This window comes from Drosophila persimilis, unplaced genomic scaffold (genome assembly GCF_003286085.1).
Source record: "Drosophila persimilis strain 14011-0111.01,24,50 unplaced genomic scaffold, DperRS2 tig00000606-arrow-arrow-pilon, whole genome shotgun sequence".
Taxonomy (NCBI): domain Eukaryota; kingdom Metazoa; phylum Arthropoda; class Insecta; order Diptera; family Drosophilidae; genus Drosophila; species Drosophila persimilis.
The window spans coordinates 2,423,890-2,440,407 of NW_020825324.1; the positions used below are offsets into that span (position 1 = coordinate 2,423,890).

Here is a 16,518-nt window from a genome sequence, read left to right on the forward strand (position 1 = left end):
AAAAATCATCCTTGCTGTATCCTGTATGGGGGAAGCTATGCAGATTACAAAAAGGCGTGGAACGCCCAGAGTGCACAAATAGAGGGAAAAACAAAAAATCTTTGATTGGGGAAAAGGTCCTTGATCCTTGATAAGGACCTCATTAAATCAGGGACATTTTTCCGAGCACAGGAAGCCTTCGCACGCCCAGATCGGGCCACAAATAGCGAAGAAAAATAAATATGTATGGTTGGGGTTGTTGGAGTCCTTACCGAAGGATCAAGGAAATTTGTTAGATCACGACGGGCCATGGCATCTTCCACTCAGGCCAAAAATAAGGAAGAAAACAAGATATATATGTCTGGAGAAAGTATCCTTGATCCTTGGTCCTTGATAAGGACTGCATTACATAAAGGATGCCATTCCGCGTACAGGAAGCCTTCGCACGCCCAGATCGGGCCACAAATAACGGAGAAAACAAAACAGGCTTGTAATTTGTTATTTAAAAAAAGGAAGTTCAAGAAATCACCGATAGGGGCGCCACCGTACAAAAAAATCGCGTCAAATGGCCAAAATCTGGATGGGATACCAGGCGAACAGAATCAGCAGCAAGTAACGTTAGAATATGCAAAAAAGTGGTGCATACTTATGCGGGCTCGAAAATTTTTTTTTAAATCAGCGACCTTCTGCTGATTTCTGTTCGCCTGGTATCCCATCCAGATTTTGGCCATTTGACGCGATTTTTTTGTACGGTGGCGCCCCTATCGGTGATTTCTTGAACTTCCTTTTTTTAAATAACAAATTACAAGCCTGTTTTGTTTTCTCCGTTATTTGTGGCCCGATCTGGGCGTGCGAAGGCTTCCTGTACGCGGAATGGCATCCTTTATGTAATGCAGTCCTTATCAAGGACCAAGGATCAAGGATACTTTCTCCAGACATATATATCTTGTTTTCTTCCTTATTTTTGGCCTGAGTGGAAGATGCCATGGCCCGTCGTGATCTAACAAATTTCCTTGATCCTTCGGTAAGGACTCCAACAACCCCAACCATACATATTTATTTTTCTTCGCTATTTGTGGCCCGATCTGGGCGTGCGAAGGCTTCCTGTGCTCGGAAAAATGTCCCTGATTTAATGAGGTCCTTATCAAGGATCAAGGACCTTTTCCCCAATCAAAGATTTTTTGTTTTTCCCTCTATTTGTGCACTCTGGGCGTTCCACGCCTTTTTGTAATCTGCATAGCTTCCCCCATACAGGATACAGCAAGGATGATTTTTCAAAAGTTTTATTCATCAAAACTTAGCTTAGTATATGTAAATAAATAGACAAGTTTAAACATTTGTATCTACTATTTAAATAAATGGACGGGTATATTCTAAAACCTAACAACAACGATATCTATCTACAGTCTAGTAGCCCGCGTAGCCTCTGCCTTGGTTGTCACAGTCAAAGTCCTTGTGGTCGATGACCAGGTGGAAGGATGACGATGGCCTTTAAGGTTCGGATCTTGCAAGGTGTGAGCTTCTGTACTGCCAGGATACGATTCTGCATTTATTCTACCCAGGCCAAGGCACACAGCCTCGCGCTTTACATGCCCTTCCTCAGCTGGTCCTTCACCGATCTGGCCCTATTTGTTTGAGATATAGCCTTCTGAAAATGTGGATTTTCATATCTTTGAAATACTGGTTTTTCGCTGTACTCAATATCTCGGCTAAACAGCGGCCGATCTGGGCGTGGCATGTCTATTCGTGATCGGGAGGGTCCTGCAATTCGACTGCCATCAGAAAAGAGGACATCACTTTTTTCACGATTTTCGCAAAAAATCATGATGGTTACATCATTAAATTTGCCAAAAATCGGCCTCATTTTCGAAGTCGAGATTTTGATGCCGTTCGACAGTCTGGATCCTCGCGATCCTGGGACAGTTGGTCCTTCACCGACCTGGCCCTATTTGTCTGAGATATAGCCTTCTGAAGATTTAGATTTGCATATCTTTGAAATACTGGTTTTTTCTGTAAGCTATATCTCGGGTAAGCAGTGGCCGATCCGGGCGAGGCATAGCTTTTCGTGATCGCGAGAGTCCTGCAATTCGACTGCCATCAGAAAAGAGGACATCACTGTTTTCACGATTTTCGCAAAAAATCATGATGGTTACATCATTAAATTTGCCAAAAATCGGCCTCATTTCCGAAGTGGAGATTTTGATGGCAGTCGACAGGCAGGATCCCCACTGTCCTGGGACAGTGGGTCCTGCACTGATCTGAGCCTATTTGTGTGAGATATAGCATTCCGAAGATATGGATGTGCATATCTTTCAGATACTAGTTTTTCTGCACTCTATATCTCAGCGATACGGCAGCCGATTGGAGTGCGGCATGTCTTTTCGAGACCGGAAGAGTCCTGCCAACCGACTGCCATCGGAAATGAGGACATCCATTTTTTCACGATTTTCGCAAAAAATCATGATGGTTACATCATTAAATTTGCCAAAAATCGGCCTCATTTTCGAAGTCGAGATTTTGATGCCGTTCGACAGTCTGGATCCTCGCGATCCTGGGACAGTTGGTCCTTCACCGACCTGGCCCTATTTGTCTGAGATATAGCCTTCTGAAGATTTAGATTTGCATATCTTTGAAATACTGGTTTTTTCTGTAAGCTATATCTCGGGTAAGCAGTGGCCGATCCGGGCGAGGCATAGCTTTTCGTGATCGCGAGAGTCCTGCAATTCGACTGCCATCAGAAAAGAGGACATCACTGTTTTCACGATTTTCGCAAAAAATCATGATGGTTACATCATTAAATTTGCCAAAAATCGGCCTCATTTCCGAAGTGGAGATTTTGATGGCAGTCGACAGGCAGGATCCCCACTGTCCTGGGACAGTGGGTCCTGCACTGATCTGAGCCTATTTGTGTGAGATATAGCATTCCGAAGATATGGATGTGCATATCTTTCAGATACTAGTTTTTCTGCACTCTATATCTCAGCGATACGGCAGCCGATTGGAGTGCGGCATGTCTTTTCGAGACCGGAAGAGTCCTGCCAACCGACTGCCATCGGAAATGAGGACATCCATTTTTTCACGATTTTCGCAAAAAATCATGATGGTTACATCATTGAATTTTCAAAAAATCGGCCTCATTTTCGAAGTTGAGATTTTGATGTCGTTCGACAGTCTGGACCCTCGCGATCCTGGGACAGTTGGTCTTTCACCGATCTGGCCCTATTTGTCTGAGATATAGCCTTCTGAAAATGTGGACTTGCATATCTTTGAAATAATGGTTTTCCCTGTGCGCCATATCTCGGCTGTGTGATAAAATAAACCAGTCAATTAGAAAATAGATTCCCTAATCGGATAAAATTATGTGGGCATGGCTAAATGTTCTATATAGCTATTAATATTCCACGAAATATAAAAATTGAAGAATATGTATAATATAACTTGAGCTCGTCAGTATATTTACGGTATATTTTTAAAATGAGACGGTATATTTTGGTATTTTTCTGAGGGTCGTCACACTAATCTTGCCACCATGTCTAGCTCACACACCTTGCAAATGGTATGCGTTTCATAGTATTTTCTAGTACTTTCAAGTATATTTTAAGACGCGTTATGGATCACCGTCTTGTCGAATGCACCAATGTAGAAACCGTGTAGAAATGTCATTTAGAGCCATGTCCCACGCCACATCGAAAACTCATTCCAGATCAGTATCGAATTCCTGATTTCAAAAACGTCGGAAAAAAAGGTGTGTCAAAATGTGGTGTAGTTAATATGTAGCGAACGTATAGTTAGTGTGTAGTTGCCATGTAAAGACATTAATTTAGTGGAAATGGTTCGGTTTCATTAGTATTTGTATGGTATATTTTTTTAAATTTGTGACGTATTTCGGCTGTGGTAAACAATCAAAATAATCATGTCTGAAAAAAAGAAGTACAAGAAAAGCGTAAGAATACTATAGTTAAAAAATAACCAGTTAATATCCAGTCATTCCTGCAGAGGGAAGAGATCCGTAGGGAAATTGCCCGTGAATTCGATTTGCCTGAACGCAAATCCAAGATAGCAACAATTTTGAAGCAGGAGGACCAGGCGTACTGCATATGTCGCACTTCCGACTGCTCTAGGTTTATGATGTGGGTGACGTAAATTGATTGACTGCCGAAGGTTTGGTAATCCAACCATCTTTGCAATCCACAGCGGCTGCGATGGCTGTGAGGAATGGTACCATGGCGATTGCATTGGAATCACGGAGAAGGAGGCCAAACACATCAAGCAATACTTCTGTCGACGATGCAAGCAAGAGAATCCGGAGCTGCAGACAATATTCAGACTGGTGGCCACCGAGCGGGCAGCCGCCTCAAATGCCGCCTCCACCAGTGGCTCCAACATTCACGGATCGGGTCCGCCTGCATTGGCTTCCCTTCAACCTGCCGCCGCCCAGCCAAAGCGAAAGCATAGCAATGCCAAAGAGCCTAAGGCAGGAAAACGTTGCGGCACCTGTGAGGGATGTCGGCGTCCGAACTGCAATCAATGTAATGCATGTCGAATTCGCGTTGGCCACAAGCCGCGCTGCATCTATCGGACATGTGTCGCCCAGGCAGCCGCTGTGTCTGAACCTCAAGCTTCGGTTCCTTCAAGGAAACGAGAAAAGGCCACGGCCAAGGATCGCAAGGTGAAGGTCGGGAATCGCGTGGCCAGTCCCGAAGTTTTTCTCAACCCCGAGTTGGAAGGAACGAGGCAGTGTCATGGCCCCGGCTGTTGCTGCCAGGCGCGACCGCAAAGCAAATACTGCAGCGAAAAGTGCGGCTTCAATCTTGCGACCAACCGCATATTCCAGGTAGCTATCATATCTTCACTCATTTCAAATTATAAATTAACATATTGATCAATATTTATCAATATTTCAATGGCAATGACAGGTACTGCCGCAGCGTCTGCAGGAATGGAACCTAACGCCCTGCCGTGCAGCAGAGGATAACCGCACGCAGCTTGAGGCCATTAGGGATAAGCAATCGATGGTCCGCTTCGCTCTCGCCGAGCTCGAGAAGCGTTCTGACGAGCTCAACATGGTGGTGGAGCGGGCCAAGCACAGCATCATAGAAAGACAGACCGCGAACGAAACTGGGGACGTCGAGGATGAGCAGAGCATGTATTGCATTACCTGTGGCCACGAAATCCATTCGCGCACCGCAATCAAGCATATGGAGAAGTGCTTCAACAAATACGAATCTCAGGCCAGCTTCGGCAGTATTTTCCAGACCCGCATGGAGGGCAACAACATGTTCTGCGACTTTTACAATCCGGCCAGCAAGACCTACTGCAAGCGACTGCGAGTCCTGTGCCCCGAGCACAGCAAGGATCCGAAAGTAAACGACACTGACGTCTGCGGCGCTCCCCTCGTCGCCAACGTCTTCGAGCCCACCGGACAGTTCTGTCGTGCTCCAAAGAAGAGTTGCTTCAAGCACTATGCCTGGGAGAAGATTCGGCGGGCCGAGATCGATCTGGAGCGCGTCCGGCAGTGGCTGAAAATGGACGACCTGATGGAGCAGGAGCGTGGCTACCGACAGCAGCTCAGCTCTAGAGCCAATCTTCTTGGCCTCATGCTTCACTCAACCTACAACCACGAGGTAATCGACGAGCTGGTCCGTAAGCAGAACGAGCATCTGGCCGAGTTCGAGAAGAAGCAGCGACGTCAAGCACACCAGCAGTTGCTGAAGGAGAAGCACCAGAAGCAGGTACATCATCACCCAGAACAGCAACAGAAGCAGCAGCATCCGCAGCAAGAACAGCTACAGAAGCAGCAGGCACCACAATCCCAAAATCCTCAGCGACTAATACTGCTACAACAGCAGCGACAGCATCAACAGCAGCAACAGCAGCATCAGCTCCAGCTTCAGCACCAAATGCAATCACAAACGGAGCAAAGGCAAAGGCCCCCTACCATCTACCAGCATGAAAGAAGCTAAAGATCGAAACTGTGTCCGGCTCCAGCCGACGCTCCAAACCCAGCGCCTGCACGACATCATTCCCTTCGCTGCAAACGTAAATAAAATAAATAGGTAAAATAAGCTGAAATTTAATACTTTTTTCCTCTATAAAGAAGGTTCTGCATCCGCGTCCCTCTGGGCAACCTATTGACACTTACTTTTACCGGCAAGCCGCCGTCGTTTCTCTGGAGACTTTCGTGGAAGAAGCAGATCACGAGCATAGTCACAGGTTGCTATGCGGCCGGACAAGGGCCCGCCCATGTTTGTTTTGTTATAGAAAACTAAGCATCAAATATGCATTTATTGATAGCAACGTGTCCCATAACAACCATAGGTCGGCACTCTTAAAAATATCATTCACTCGCTCATACTTCATACTAGAATATAAATGAATTTATAGTTATTTACGTATAGAAACATGATGGTATGTATAGACAGACATACAATGCCTAGTATTGGGGCTGTAATTATATGAATTATTATTCAGCGTATTTAAATTTAATTCAACTCCGGCTAAAGGATAACATAACTAAAAGTGTATTAAGCTAATTAGATGTGATCCCAAATCTGTTGTTAAATCGGAACATATGTATGATTAGGCTCCTTAAGCAAACGGTTCATAATTTAATAAAAAATGGAAATTTCCTTTGAATCAGCAACCAACCGAAGCGTGTGCGTACGCCATCCCGTGGTGCATATGTGCGAGGCGGCTGACGGGTGAATGATATGGCCAGCCCAGCTCCTGCCGGAGCGAGCTGCAGTAGTGTAGTCAACGGATGGGCTGGGGCGGGGGTCGGGCAACCAATGGAAACCAATGGAAGGGGAAAGGGAAAGTAATGGGACCGAATGTTATTGAAGCCGGGAGGTAGGAGGCCGTGCGAGTGTATACGATACGATATGATAAGTAGGCATGATATGCATTTGGAATTTTCGAAAAACAGTAGTCGTGGCGTTTGCTAGACGCTGAGCAAAAATAACGTTCGAAAGCATATACAATTCGGAATTCATCACTTCATACACAGTGGGATTTTACAACAAAAAAACACAAAATATTTCCCTTTCTTTCTATAGTAAATTCAGTTCTTTTTGGTAAATTTGAGAACCCACGTGCTAGCCAGAGCCTGCAGGCCGCGTCGACTGTATCGGGTCGTCGGTCACTCATCAATCATCCATCATCCATCATCAAGGAACAATATATTTTATATTCCACGAAAACTCCGAGAAAGTAAGGATGCGTTTGACCCACGAGTGAAAGGTGCAAATTGAATTGTCCGCGCGCTGCCCCAAAGAAAAAGCGAACGGGGTAAGGATTGGACTCTTGGATCCACCTATTGGATCCCCACCAGTTCGAAGACGCCACCACCGCCTCAACGGATAGGGGTTCTGTGTTTGTTATCATTTTGTTCGTTATTGTTGCAGTCAAACATCAAACAGCACCACTTATATCGAGCTAGTTTTCCCATCAGGTAAGTACTTAGGATCTCATCTCATATCACCCCTCTGTCACGTTTCTGCTGCTGGTCTCTGGTGTTTTCCACACATTTAAGAATCCATACAGATCATTCGCTTGGCATTTGGTTCTTGGAATCATTTTCGCAAAAGCCTTATCTACTCCCCCCCCCCTTGAGTTGTATATTTTGGGGAGCCCATACGCGAATTTGAGTACCTGCCTCTTTATTTGTTAAACAAATTCATTTTCCTCGTTATGGCTGTGACTGTGTGATGACTGTGGCTGTGCTTCTTTCAGTTGATGGCCTGCCATCATGAACCCATGAATTTCTTTTGATTGTTTTTGCGGCGTTTGTAGAGCAACATCCACACGAAAGGGAGGCTAACAGTGCGCCTCGCCTCACCCGAAGCGAATGGTTTCGAGGCAATGATACCCTTGCAGATCGGTCGATCCTATAAACGATGATATATATGTACATATGCTATGCAAACGATCCACTGAATTTGATCTGCATTTGAATAGGTTTGGTTCCGAAAGATGGTTCTTACATTCATACATACAGCAAAAAGAAGTAGAGACTCTTGTACCGAATCAAGAATATATACATATATAATATATAATATATAGTATGAGCAGATTGGATGAGGGCCACATGAAGTTGTCGAAGGCACTTGAGCGTCCCATTGGATTGGAGGCATTGCCAGAACAATTCCGGCGGTCGCTTTCCCTGATCGATCCAACAATAATTCAGTTTCAATCAAATTTTTTCACGAAGATTAATTCGTTTTTCGTTTTTTATTTTTTGCCTCTCTCTTTTTCTTTCTTCTTGGTGCAATACCCTTCAGAGGATACTATTATTTTGGGCAGATGCTTGCAACGATTGGCAGACACCTTATTTCTTTAGTTATTTATCCGGTTCATTATCGTTTTCTGATTCTATCCTTTATTTTTGTACATGCTCTATGTATGCCAAGATTGGATCAGTGTCGTGCATCCAAATAGGCTGTCAATCGAAGTTGGAATAACAGAAGAAGGTGCATATTCCTTTTGGTTGTTCCATGTAAACTCAAACGTACCATATATTGCCCCCGTATAGACTCCATATAGGACCGATCTTCAAGGGTGTCTAAAGCTTCGGCGCCCGTAGCGCTGGCCTACCTTTTCTTGTGATTTTTGGTTTTGTTTCCTTCCATACATACAGTCATATGTATATATATGTATATTTACATATGTACTTGTGCTACTTGAATCGAATGCCGTGTGCATATGAGAGACATAGACATCCAGGACAACACGCGAGCCTCCTTTTTGTCTAGGACAGATTCCCCGGAGTTGGAGCCCAGAAACCACTTGGGAACTACTCAAAGTCACAGTCACAGCAACAATTGAGACCAGCAGTTGACGGCAACAGCACTACAGTAGACTCCCGCTAAAGGGAACTAGAGTATTGACCAGATACCTTGCCACAGCACCAGTCCACCACCTTAGTGGGTCTGGGCTCTCCAGCAGCCACACACAGCTACACACACACAAATCCAATCAGGCTGGAGGAAAACACTCGGGGAAAGCACACGCGGAAACGGCGGATTCAGATCCGCAAATGAGCGAGTGAGTCCATTCCAAAGTAGAGGACAACAGAGGCCAGAGGCAATACACCACAAATTAGCAGCAGAAGCGGAGCCGGAGTCCAGAGCGTGAGTCCGATGGCAAACAAATCAAAGACGGAATCCAACTATGAACTGGACAAGAACGTGACGGCAATTTTCGATGTGCGAAAGGTAAGAGCAACCATGCTCGTACATATCCATGCTTTAATAATACGAGCATTGCAGGCCTTGGGCAAGGGTGCCTATGGGATTGTGTGGAAGGCCATCGACAAGCGGCAAAGGGATACAGTGGCCCTGAAGAAGATCTACGATGCGTTTCGCGACACGACCGATGCCCAGCGCACATATCGGGAGGTGATCTTCCTGCGGGCCTTTCGCCATCATCCGAACATCATCCGACTCTTGGGGATATACAGGTGCGTGAGCCATCGCCATCGCCATTGTCCTACTGGTATCACGTTGATTACTTGCACTTTAGGGCCACCAACAATATGGACTTCTATTTGGTGTTCGAGCACATGGAAAGCGATCTGCACATTGTCATCAAGAAGAGGGACATCCTCAAGGACATCCACAGGCAGTTCGTAATGTACCAGTTGGTCAATGCCATAAAGTACGTTCATTCGGGCAACGTCATCCACAGGGATCTGAAGCCCAGCAACATACTGATCGACAGCAAGTGCAGGTGAGTCCACCCCACCCTGATTAGGCGGTTTTCCTAATCCTTTCCCATACACAGACTGAAGGTGGGGGACTTTGGACTGGCGCGCACGGTTTTGGTAAAGCCCAGCGAAAGAGGGACTGGCGACGCCACCGGCCTCCACGACGCCCCTACTGAGAATGATGGCATGATGTCCGACTACGTGGCCACGCGCTGGTATCGTGCCCCCGAGATACTCGTGGGTTGTCGCAGGTGCGAAATACACTCGTGGAATCATGCAAATAGTTGCATCTTGTACCTTTCACCCTTGCAGGTACACTAAGGCCGTCGATATGTGGAGTCTGGGCTGCATCCTGGGCGAGATGATAACCGAACAACCGATCTTCCAGGGCAGCAGCACCATCAATCAGGTGGGGGTCACCAGTCACCACAAAACACAAAACACACCCCAACCCACCATCACCTAACCACAACCGTTCTGCCATGCTCCACAGATGGAGAAAATATTGTCTGCCCTGCCGAATGTGACCCAGCGTGAGATAGACGATATTGGAACCCGATTCGGGACTTCGCTGCTCTGCCGGTCGATCCGACGCGACTACCAGCACTCCCTGAACGCCATGTGTCGCGGCTGCGACTCCGACGAGATTGGTTTCACCACCTCGCTGCTGATGCTCGATCCGAAAGACCGGATCACGGCCAACAAGGCCCTCAAGCATCCGTTTGTGAGCTCCTTTCGTTGCCCCTCGGCGGAGATGGAAATGCGACTGAATGTGCAGCCGCCGCTGCGCGACGATTACCGCTTCGCGCTGGACGACTATCGTAACAGTCTGTACGGGATGATCTCCAAGGAGTTGGGTACCGGCCATCGCATTACCCAGTCCTGTAGGACCCCGACCACGGTGCCAAGGGATTCAGCTGCTCTACGGGAACTGCCCTTCGGGTGCCGAACCAGGTGAGTGTCACTCGATTGTCTTGAGTCCTTTGGGCTGGCGAGGGGTGTGTGGGTGAGTCTAAGGAGTCCAAGGAGTGGCGGTAGTCTGGTGATGGGGTGCTGGAGCTTCTCTAGCTGCTCGTCCCCTTTTTCAGGTACCGTCGTCCCTAGCATAGGCGTTCCGCATCCACTACGAGTATCCTCGCACCACCAACAGCCGCATCGAATGTGAAGCCACAGAAAACTGGCAAAAAGATCGAAACATCCGCTTCCGCTTCCACTGCCACTTCTACAACCATAGCTTCGGCTACAGCTCCACCACAACAGCCACAGCGGCAACAGAAGGAGCGTCTTCACCGATCCCGGCCCAGATATTCCAACACATTATCATCCGCGTCATCTCAACCCAGGGCATAATCAATAGCCAATAGCCAATATCCAATAGCCAATAGCCAATAATCAATAGCACTTCTAAGCCAATCCGGCCGTTAGGCACATCCGTTGATAAGTTTTAAAAGGAACGGGTAACTAGTACTACATACATATATCATATAGAACCTTAGAAAACAATAAAATAAAGAATTTGTAGGAAAACAAAATTAATTTCTAAGATCTGTGCAAAGAACTCAGAGAACTGGGGGCAAACAACATAGAGGAACGATCAGAGAAGTCAGATATATGTATGTATCCCTAGGAAAAGATAATTTGGAGTAGTAAAAGTCTACTTTTATCTTAGCTTGGGGAATATTATGGTATACATTATATTATGGTACATATATCATACTATTTAGATATGTAGATTCGATGGTTCGATGTTGGGCTTCCGAGAGAGAGAGCGAGAGTCGGAAAACACCCCAAACCACCCCCATTTCACCACACACAAACCCCCTCCCCGGCACAACCCTCAACCTGCAACTAACATAAAATCCAACCTGCTCCGTCCCTCCCCCAGTGCATTGGGCAGTATGCGAAAGCCATGTGCACTCGCGCCGAACACCCCACGAAATAACCAGAATAGGATCTGTGCGGAGCCCCAGCGGAAGTGTACCAATGCGTGTTGCAAAGTGCAGCAGTTATACTCGCACTCCCAATCGCACCCCCACTCCCTAGGCCAGGCTCAAGCGCACAGTCAGTCTCTGGAGGAGCTGCCAAGGCGGCCTCATTACCACAAGCACAGCTCTCATTTCGGGTTCAAGGGGCACACTCACTCACCGCCGACCCCTCCGCAGAGGGTAGACGGAGAGCGAACCCAGCACAAGGGCCATCGATCGCATGTGCCAGCCGAGCAACGGGAGTTGCGGGAGCACGAGCGTCCAGTGGTAGTAACGACACCGCGTGTGGTAGCCCAGCCAAAGGTAAAGGAAAAGGTAAAGGAAAGGCTAAAGGAAAGGGTAAGGGTAAGGGAAAAGGAAAAGATCCAATCCCAATCACAGGCTCGAGCCTATGTAGAGACACAAGCCACAGGCAAGCATAAGCCGAAAGTCCTCGAGCTGGGAACACATGACTGGGTCGAGAAGTTTAGTCCAGCCACCTTGGCTGGTTCTCAGGATGCTAGAGAGCCCCAGGGCGAGGCCGGCCTCCTGAAGCCGCCCAAGGCAAGAAGTTCCAAGCAGAAGCACAGAGAGCAGCCGAAGACAGTTCAAACCAGTGTCAAGCTCGAGCACGAGGCCATAGTCGTCCAGAAGGAACCGCAGGACATAGTGAACCATAACCAGAACCCCGACCCGAACCCGAACCCGAACCTAAGCCAGCGGAAAGTGAGGAAGCGGGAGAAGGAACTACTGCAGGCGCTACCGGGCAGGCGCTCGGACAACACAAGGAACGAGAAGAGCTTTCTTCTCGAGGCACTGCTGCGGCGGAAACAGCGCGAAACAAATTCCCTGGATCCCGATATGGATGCCAAAGTGCAAGCGAATTTGGATAGACTCCAGGCCGAGAGGAAAAAGATGCAGAAGAAGATCCTTAAGTATGCGGCGGAAACCGGACTGATGATCATCAACGAAAATTCGAAGAATAACGGCTCAGACCGCTCCAAAACGGTATATTCTTCAGACTCCGAGGCCTATTTTACACCCACATCTCGTAAGACGGTGGTAAAGAAGACACTGATTAAGAAATATAACGGCAACCGGGACGTAAAGCACCACGGAAATAACATTACGGAGCTCCACGAATCCACCTCGTCCTACAAGTTCAAGAAACAGCAGCACGATGTCTTCGATGCATCGGAAAAAGGCGAGCAGCAGGTGGGCGACGCTAAAGATTTTTTGGAGGCAAAGTACTGCCTAACCCATGAGCTCCCTCGCCACGAGATGGAAAAAGATAGATACGATTCCATAATCCCTTCAGGAGTTCGCCACTCGCCAGACGATTCATTCAACACTAGACCTACACCTGGCAAACAGCACACAATCCTGAAGCCCATGTATTTGGATTTGTTTTCGACTCTGGCATCGGCACCGGCTCCGGTACAGACCCTGCCCTCGAGCCACACAGTGAAGGAGCCCCGTCGCAGGAAGCATATTTCTGGAGATAACTTCCAGCCCCTGCATCAGCGACACATCAGCGAGATCCAGGCGACTCGCATCAATGACGACTAGATGATTTCATTACGATTTTTATGTTTTTAGTTATATATATTTTTTCTATTTATAAATGCAAATTTTTCGATCGACGACAGTAATTTAACAAAATTTTCTTGTTGCTTGTGTGAGACTTTCACCGATTGCAAGAGTTTCTTTGTTTGCCTGGCCCTGCCCCTGCCCCTGGCGCTGCCCCTGGCCGTATACATATACATATTTATTTATTGATGTCTTCTATCGCTATTGCAAATTGAACACAATAAAGCTCTATATAGGATGTGGTTTTTATAGTTCAAAGAGACTGCACGTCTCCGACACGTGACTGCCAGATACTCATAGTTTCGATTATGGTCTCTGTTCTGGAATCTTTTCGTAATGCCTTGCGCGAATATATAAATTTTAAAACTGTGAACATTATGTTGAAGCATATGCGTCCGAGGAGAAATAGACAGGACAGGAGCCTAGATTAATTCGAAATCGTATGGTTGTGTGGCTATCCCTGGGACCAGTGTGCTTGAGGAAGCATTTCGGCTAATTTCAAAGGGGAACAAAGAACTTATAGCAGAAGAAAAAGTTCAAGAAACTTGACTTGACAACATCCGGAAGAGCCTTAACGACAATAAAGAACAATACAGTAGATCGGTACCGAGTCTGGATTTGCTCCTTCAAGTTTACCTCACTCGCGTCTATCATGGATAGACTTCATAGTCATTATTTTAGTCAGTTTAAGCTAGTGTTATAGTTACGTACACAAAACATGTATAGTATATGTATAATATAAGAGCTGGTGCGAAATAGATCTGATGCAGCATAGTAAACATAAGTTCTGGATCTTCGAAATTGTACTCGAATGTGTTCAATGTAAATTCAAAGCCAAATGTAGGCTGCAGTTTCGTAGGAGGTCGCCCAGCTGGGAGGATCGGATCGGATCGGATCGGATCGAATCCGCGTAAGGCCTATTTCACACGAACTGTATGTACTTAGATCGTAAATGTATAATTAGAGTTTTTATAAATACATGCACTTAACTATTACAAAGATTAGTCAAATTTGTCTATTGATCTATTTGTGGATCAGTTGTGTATATATAAAAGATTGCCGTTTTGGTATTTGTTTTTGTTTCTGTTTGTTGATCTGCCACTACCCTGCGAGGCCCCATCTGCCCCAACCCCGTCCCCCGCCCCGGCACCAAGCTGGAAGACCCCAACGATTGTTATGCATTTTGTTTTCGATTCGAAGCGAACGATGGAAGTGCTGTGAAATGAGCCCCACGTCTCTGCTTGGGACCTATTCCACGCAAAGGTATCGATAATATAATCGAGCTTAGCAGTTATCTACCGATTGCAGGCAGGTGCAGTTAAATCGATTTCAATTTGGGCTATGACATCATCGATATCATTATGCAGGCTATGCTACTGCTTAGGTTTTGCGCTTCTGCTCAAGCTGCTGCTGCGGCAGTTCCTCCTGGAGCTGCAGAATGTGTTCCAGCGGTTGCGGCTTACCATCCTTGTCGATGAGTGCGGGCTTGACTATACCCCCCTGGCGGAGCTGCTCGATGAGATTGACCAGCTGGAGCGCCTCGCTCTCCTTCTGCTCCTCGGTCATGTCGTCCAGCGGGTTATGCTTGGATTTGGGTTCCACGCAGCCGAGAACAGGATTAATACCCTGCTGGTGCTTCTTGTACTCCTCGGTGTCGCTGTCCTCGCTGTCCGATGAATAGTCGGCGCCCTCCACGCGGCGGCAGTCGAGTATGCCACGTTTGGCAAACAGGCCAGCCGCATTGCCATATCCCGTGTACTTGATCATCCGGCCTACGTCTTCTTTGCAGAGGACAAAGAGCAGCTCAGCGGCGAGGTCGCGCAAGATCATTGCGGGCAGCGTAAGGAAGCGGCAAAGGTGATTTCGCAGCTCCTGGCCAATCTCCGGACGCTGGCTAACATCACGCAGTGGCGGTAAGATCTCCTGCCTCAGATAGTGACGCATAACGCGATCGCTGCGGGAGCACTTCACCAGAACGGTTAGCACCGGAGAGAGCAGCTCATGGGAGCTGGCCTCGGCCTCTTGCTGGGCCAAGGCTTGCCGCAGATAGTTAAGGAGTACGGTCAAACAGCGCACATTGCGTTTCTCGAAGCAAAGAGCACAGCATTTGGCCGGCTTTGCCTTTGCCACACCCTCCACCACCTTCTTGGGCTGCTCCTCGGCATTACTGCACTTGATGGTTAGTTCGATGAGGCAGCTGCTGGAGATGTTGGTAAGCAGATTGATGGTATGCGTGACCACCGAGCGCTCCTTGTCGGTGGCCATCTTTCCGAAACGGAGCAGAAGCTCCCTGAGCACTCCGGTCAGATGCAAGCTCTGGATCTCGTACTCGTTGGGACTCTTATCCGGTGCACTGGTCACATTAAACATCACTTTGAGCAGCTCGCAGATGATGTTGAGCTGCTCCTCGCTGCAGCTGGGCTCGGCCAGCTTGTCATCCAGCCACTTGGTCATGTAGGTGAGGCCGTTGAGATCGATTTGGAGACGGGTGCGGGCCGCTGGCTCCAGAGCTGTGAGCAAAAACAGTAGCTTCATGTCGTAGTACTCGAGAGCACAGGGATGACGCATTGAGGAAGCCACCCGCTTTAGGATGGCATCCAGGCAGTGTTGGCGCAGGCACTGCCGACGGCAGTCCGCACTCTGGTAGACCAAATTGCACAAGCATTTTAGGGCTTCGGCTATAATGTCCGACTGGGCCAAGCTGGGCTGCTCCTGTAGCTGCAGCTGACCTTCCTCCTGCTGCTTGAGCTCGTCGGGGGTGGCTGGCAGCTTGAGGGAGCTGGCCTCGACGCGGGCCAGCCTAAGCAGCTGGCTGACCTCATGCTCGATGTAGTTGGTTTGCAGACTGAACTCGTCGCGGGTCAATATCCTTACCGTATTGAGGCACTGGGTGTGCAGGTGTCCTAGCTGCGCGTCGTCCAAGATCCCGAAGATGGCCAGCCAAAGCTCGTGCCATTGGTTGTCCGAGTGGAAGCTGTCAAAGACCAGAAGATCCGCGTGCTGCAAAGTAGTTTGTTGCATTGGACCATGAATCGAACGGATGAGATGAGCACGGGCCACCATATTGTAAGTATCCTACCTTTTTATTGAATTCATTTAGTATGTCTGGGATGTACTCAGCTTCCCTGCCTTCTAGTCGTTTCAGGTGCTCCGCGTCCATGCTACCGACTCCGCTTTGTGCGTTTTTAATTAACGCTAATTGGATTTTAAGCAAATTTCAATTCTATGACAAATGAGAGAGAGAGAGTATGGAAAACAGAGAGGAATATGGCCGGGAGAGAG

The 16,518-nt window shown here is 47.6% G+C and overlaps 3 protein-coding genes across 4 annotated transcripts; 2 read left to right on the forward strand and 1 right to left on the reverse strand.

Annotated features, from left to right (window-relative positions):
- The first annotated feature begins 3,879 nt into the window (after window positions 1–3,879).
- LOC6597711 (CXXC-type zinc finger protein 1) lies at window positions 3,880–6,626 on the forward strand. 2 transcript variants are annotated; one of them, XM_026990596.1, is made up of 5 exons: window positions 3,880–3,922; window positions 3,976–4,109; window positions 4,174–4,813; window positions 4,896–6,018; window positions 6,077–6,626. In XM_026990596.1, the coding sequence occupies exons 1-4, from the start codon at window positions 3,893–3,895 to the stop codon at window positions 5,940–5,942; spliced, it is 1,851 nt and encodes a 616-aa protein (XP_026846397.1). In that variant the 5' UTR covers window positions 3,880–3,892; the 3' UTR covers window positions 5,943–6,018; window positions 6,077–6,626. The 2 variants fall into 2 exon arrangements, with proteins under 2 accessions (XP_026846397.1, XP_002022862.1); XM_002022826.2 differs by having other exon boundaries at window positions 6,080–6,626.
- Window positions 6,627–6,999: 373 nt separating this feature from the next.
- Window positions 7,000–13,215, forward strand: LOC6597712. Its single transcript, XM_026990738.1, has 9 exons — window positions 7,000–7,429; window positions 8,883–9,191; window positions 9,246–9,436; window positions 9,499–9,705; window positions 9,760–9,933; window positions 9,995–10,091; window positions 10,176–10,636; window positions 11,568–11,982; window positions 12,049–13,215. The coding sequence occupies exons 2-9, from the start codon at window positions 9,117–9,119 to the stop codon at window positions 13,213–13,215; spliced, it is 2,787 nt and encodes a 928-aa protein (XP_026846539.1). The 5' UTR covers window positions 7,000–7,429; window positions 8,883–9,116.
- Window positions 13,216–13,867: 652 nt separating this feature from the next.
- On the reverse strand, window positions 13,868–16,468 carry LOC6597714 (synembryn). Its single transcript, XM_002022829.2, has 2 exons — window positions 16,316–16,468; window positions 13,868–16,236 (listed from the first exon to the last, which is right to left on the reverse strand). The coding sequence occupies exons 1-2, from the start codon at window positions 16,394–16,396 to the stop codon at window positions 14,617–14,619; spliced, it is 1,701 nt and encodes a 566-aa protein (XP_002022865.2). The 5' UTR covers window positions 16,397–16,468; the 3' UTR covers window positions 13,868–14,616.
- Between the last annotated feature and the right edge of the window lie 50 nt (window positions 16,469–16,518).

Bases quoted from the DNA above. Each gene is read 5' to 3' on its own strand.
- LOC6597711 (XM_026990596.1), top strand. From the start codon at position 3,893: ATGTCTGAAAAAAAGAAGTACAAGAAAAGC. The intron at 3,923-3,975 runs GTAAGAATACTA...TCATTCCTGCAG, and splicing joins AAAAGAAGTACAAGAAAAGC to AGGGAAGAGATCCGTAGGGA. The intron at 4,814-4,895 runs GTAGCTATCATA...TGGCAATGACAG, and splicing joins CGACCAACCGCATATTCCAG to GTACTGCCGCAGCGTCTGCA.
- LOC6597714 (XM_002022829.2), bottom strand. From the start codon at position 16,396: ATGGACGCGGAGCACCTGAAACGACTAGAAGGCAGGGAAGCTGAGTAC. The intron at 16,237-16,315 runs GTAGGATACTTA...ACTACTTTGCAG, and splicing joins TAAATGAATTCAATAAAAAG to CACGCGGATCTTCTGGTCTT.
- LOC6597712 (XM_026990738.1), top strand. From the start codon at position 9,117: ATGGCAAACAAATCAAAGACGGAATCCAACTATGAACTGGACAAGAAC. The intron at 9,934-9,994 runs GTGCGAAATACA...TCACCCTTGCAG, and splicing joins ATACTCGTGGGTTGTCGCAG to GTACACTAAGGCCGTCGATA. The intron at 10,092-10,175 runs GTGGGGGTCACC...CATGCTCCACAG, and splicing joins GCAGCAGCACCATCAATCAG to ATGGAGAAAATATTGTCTGC.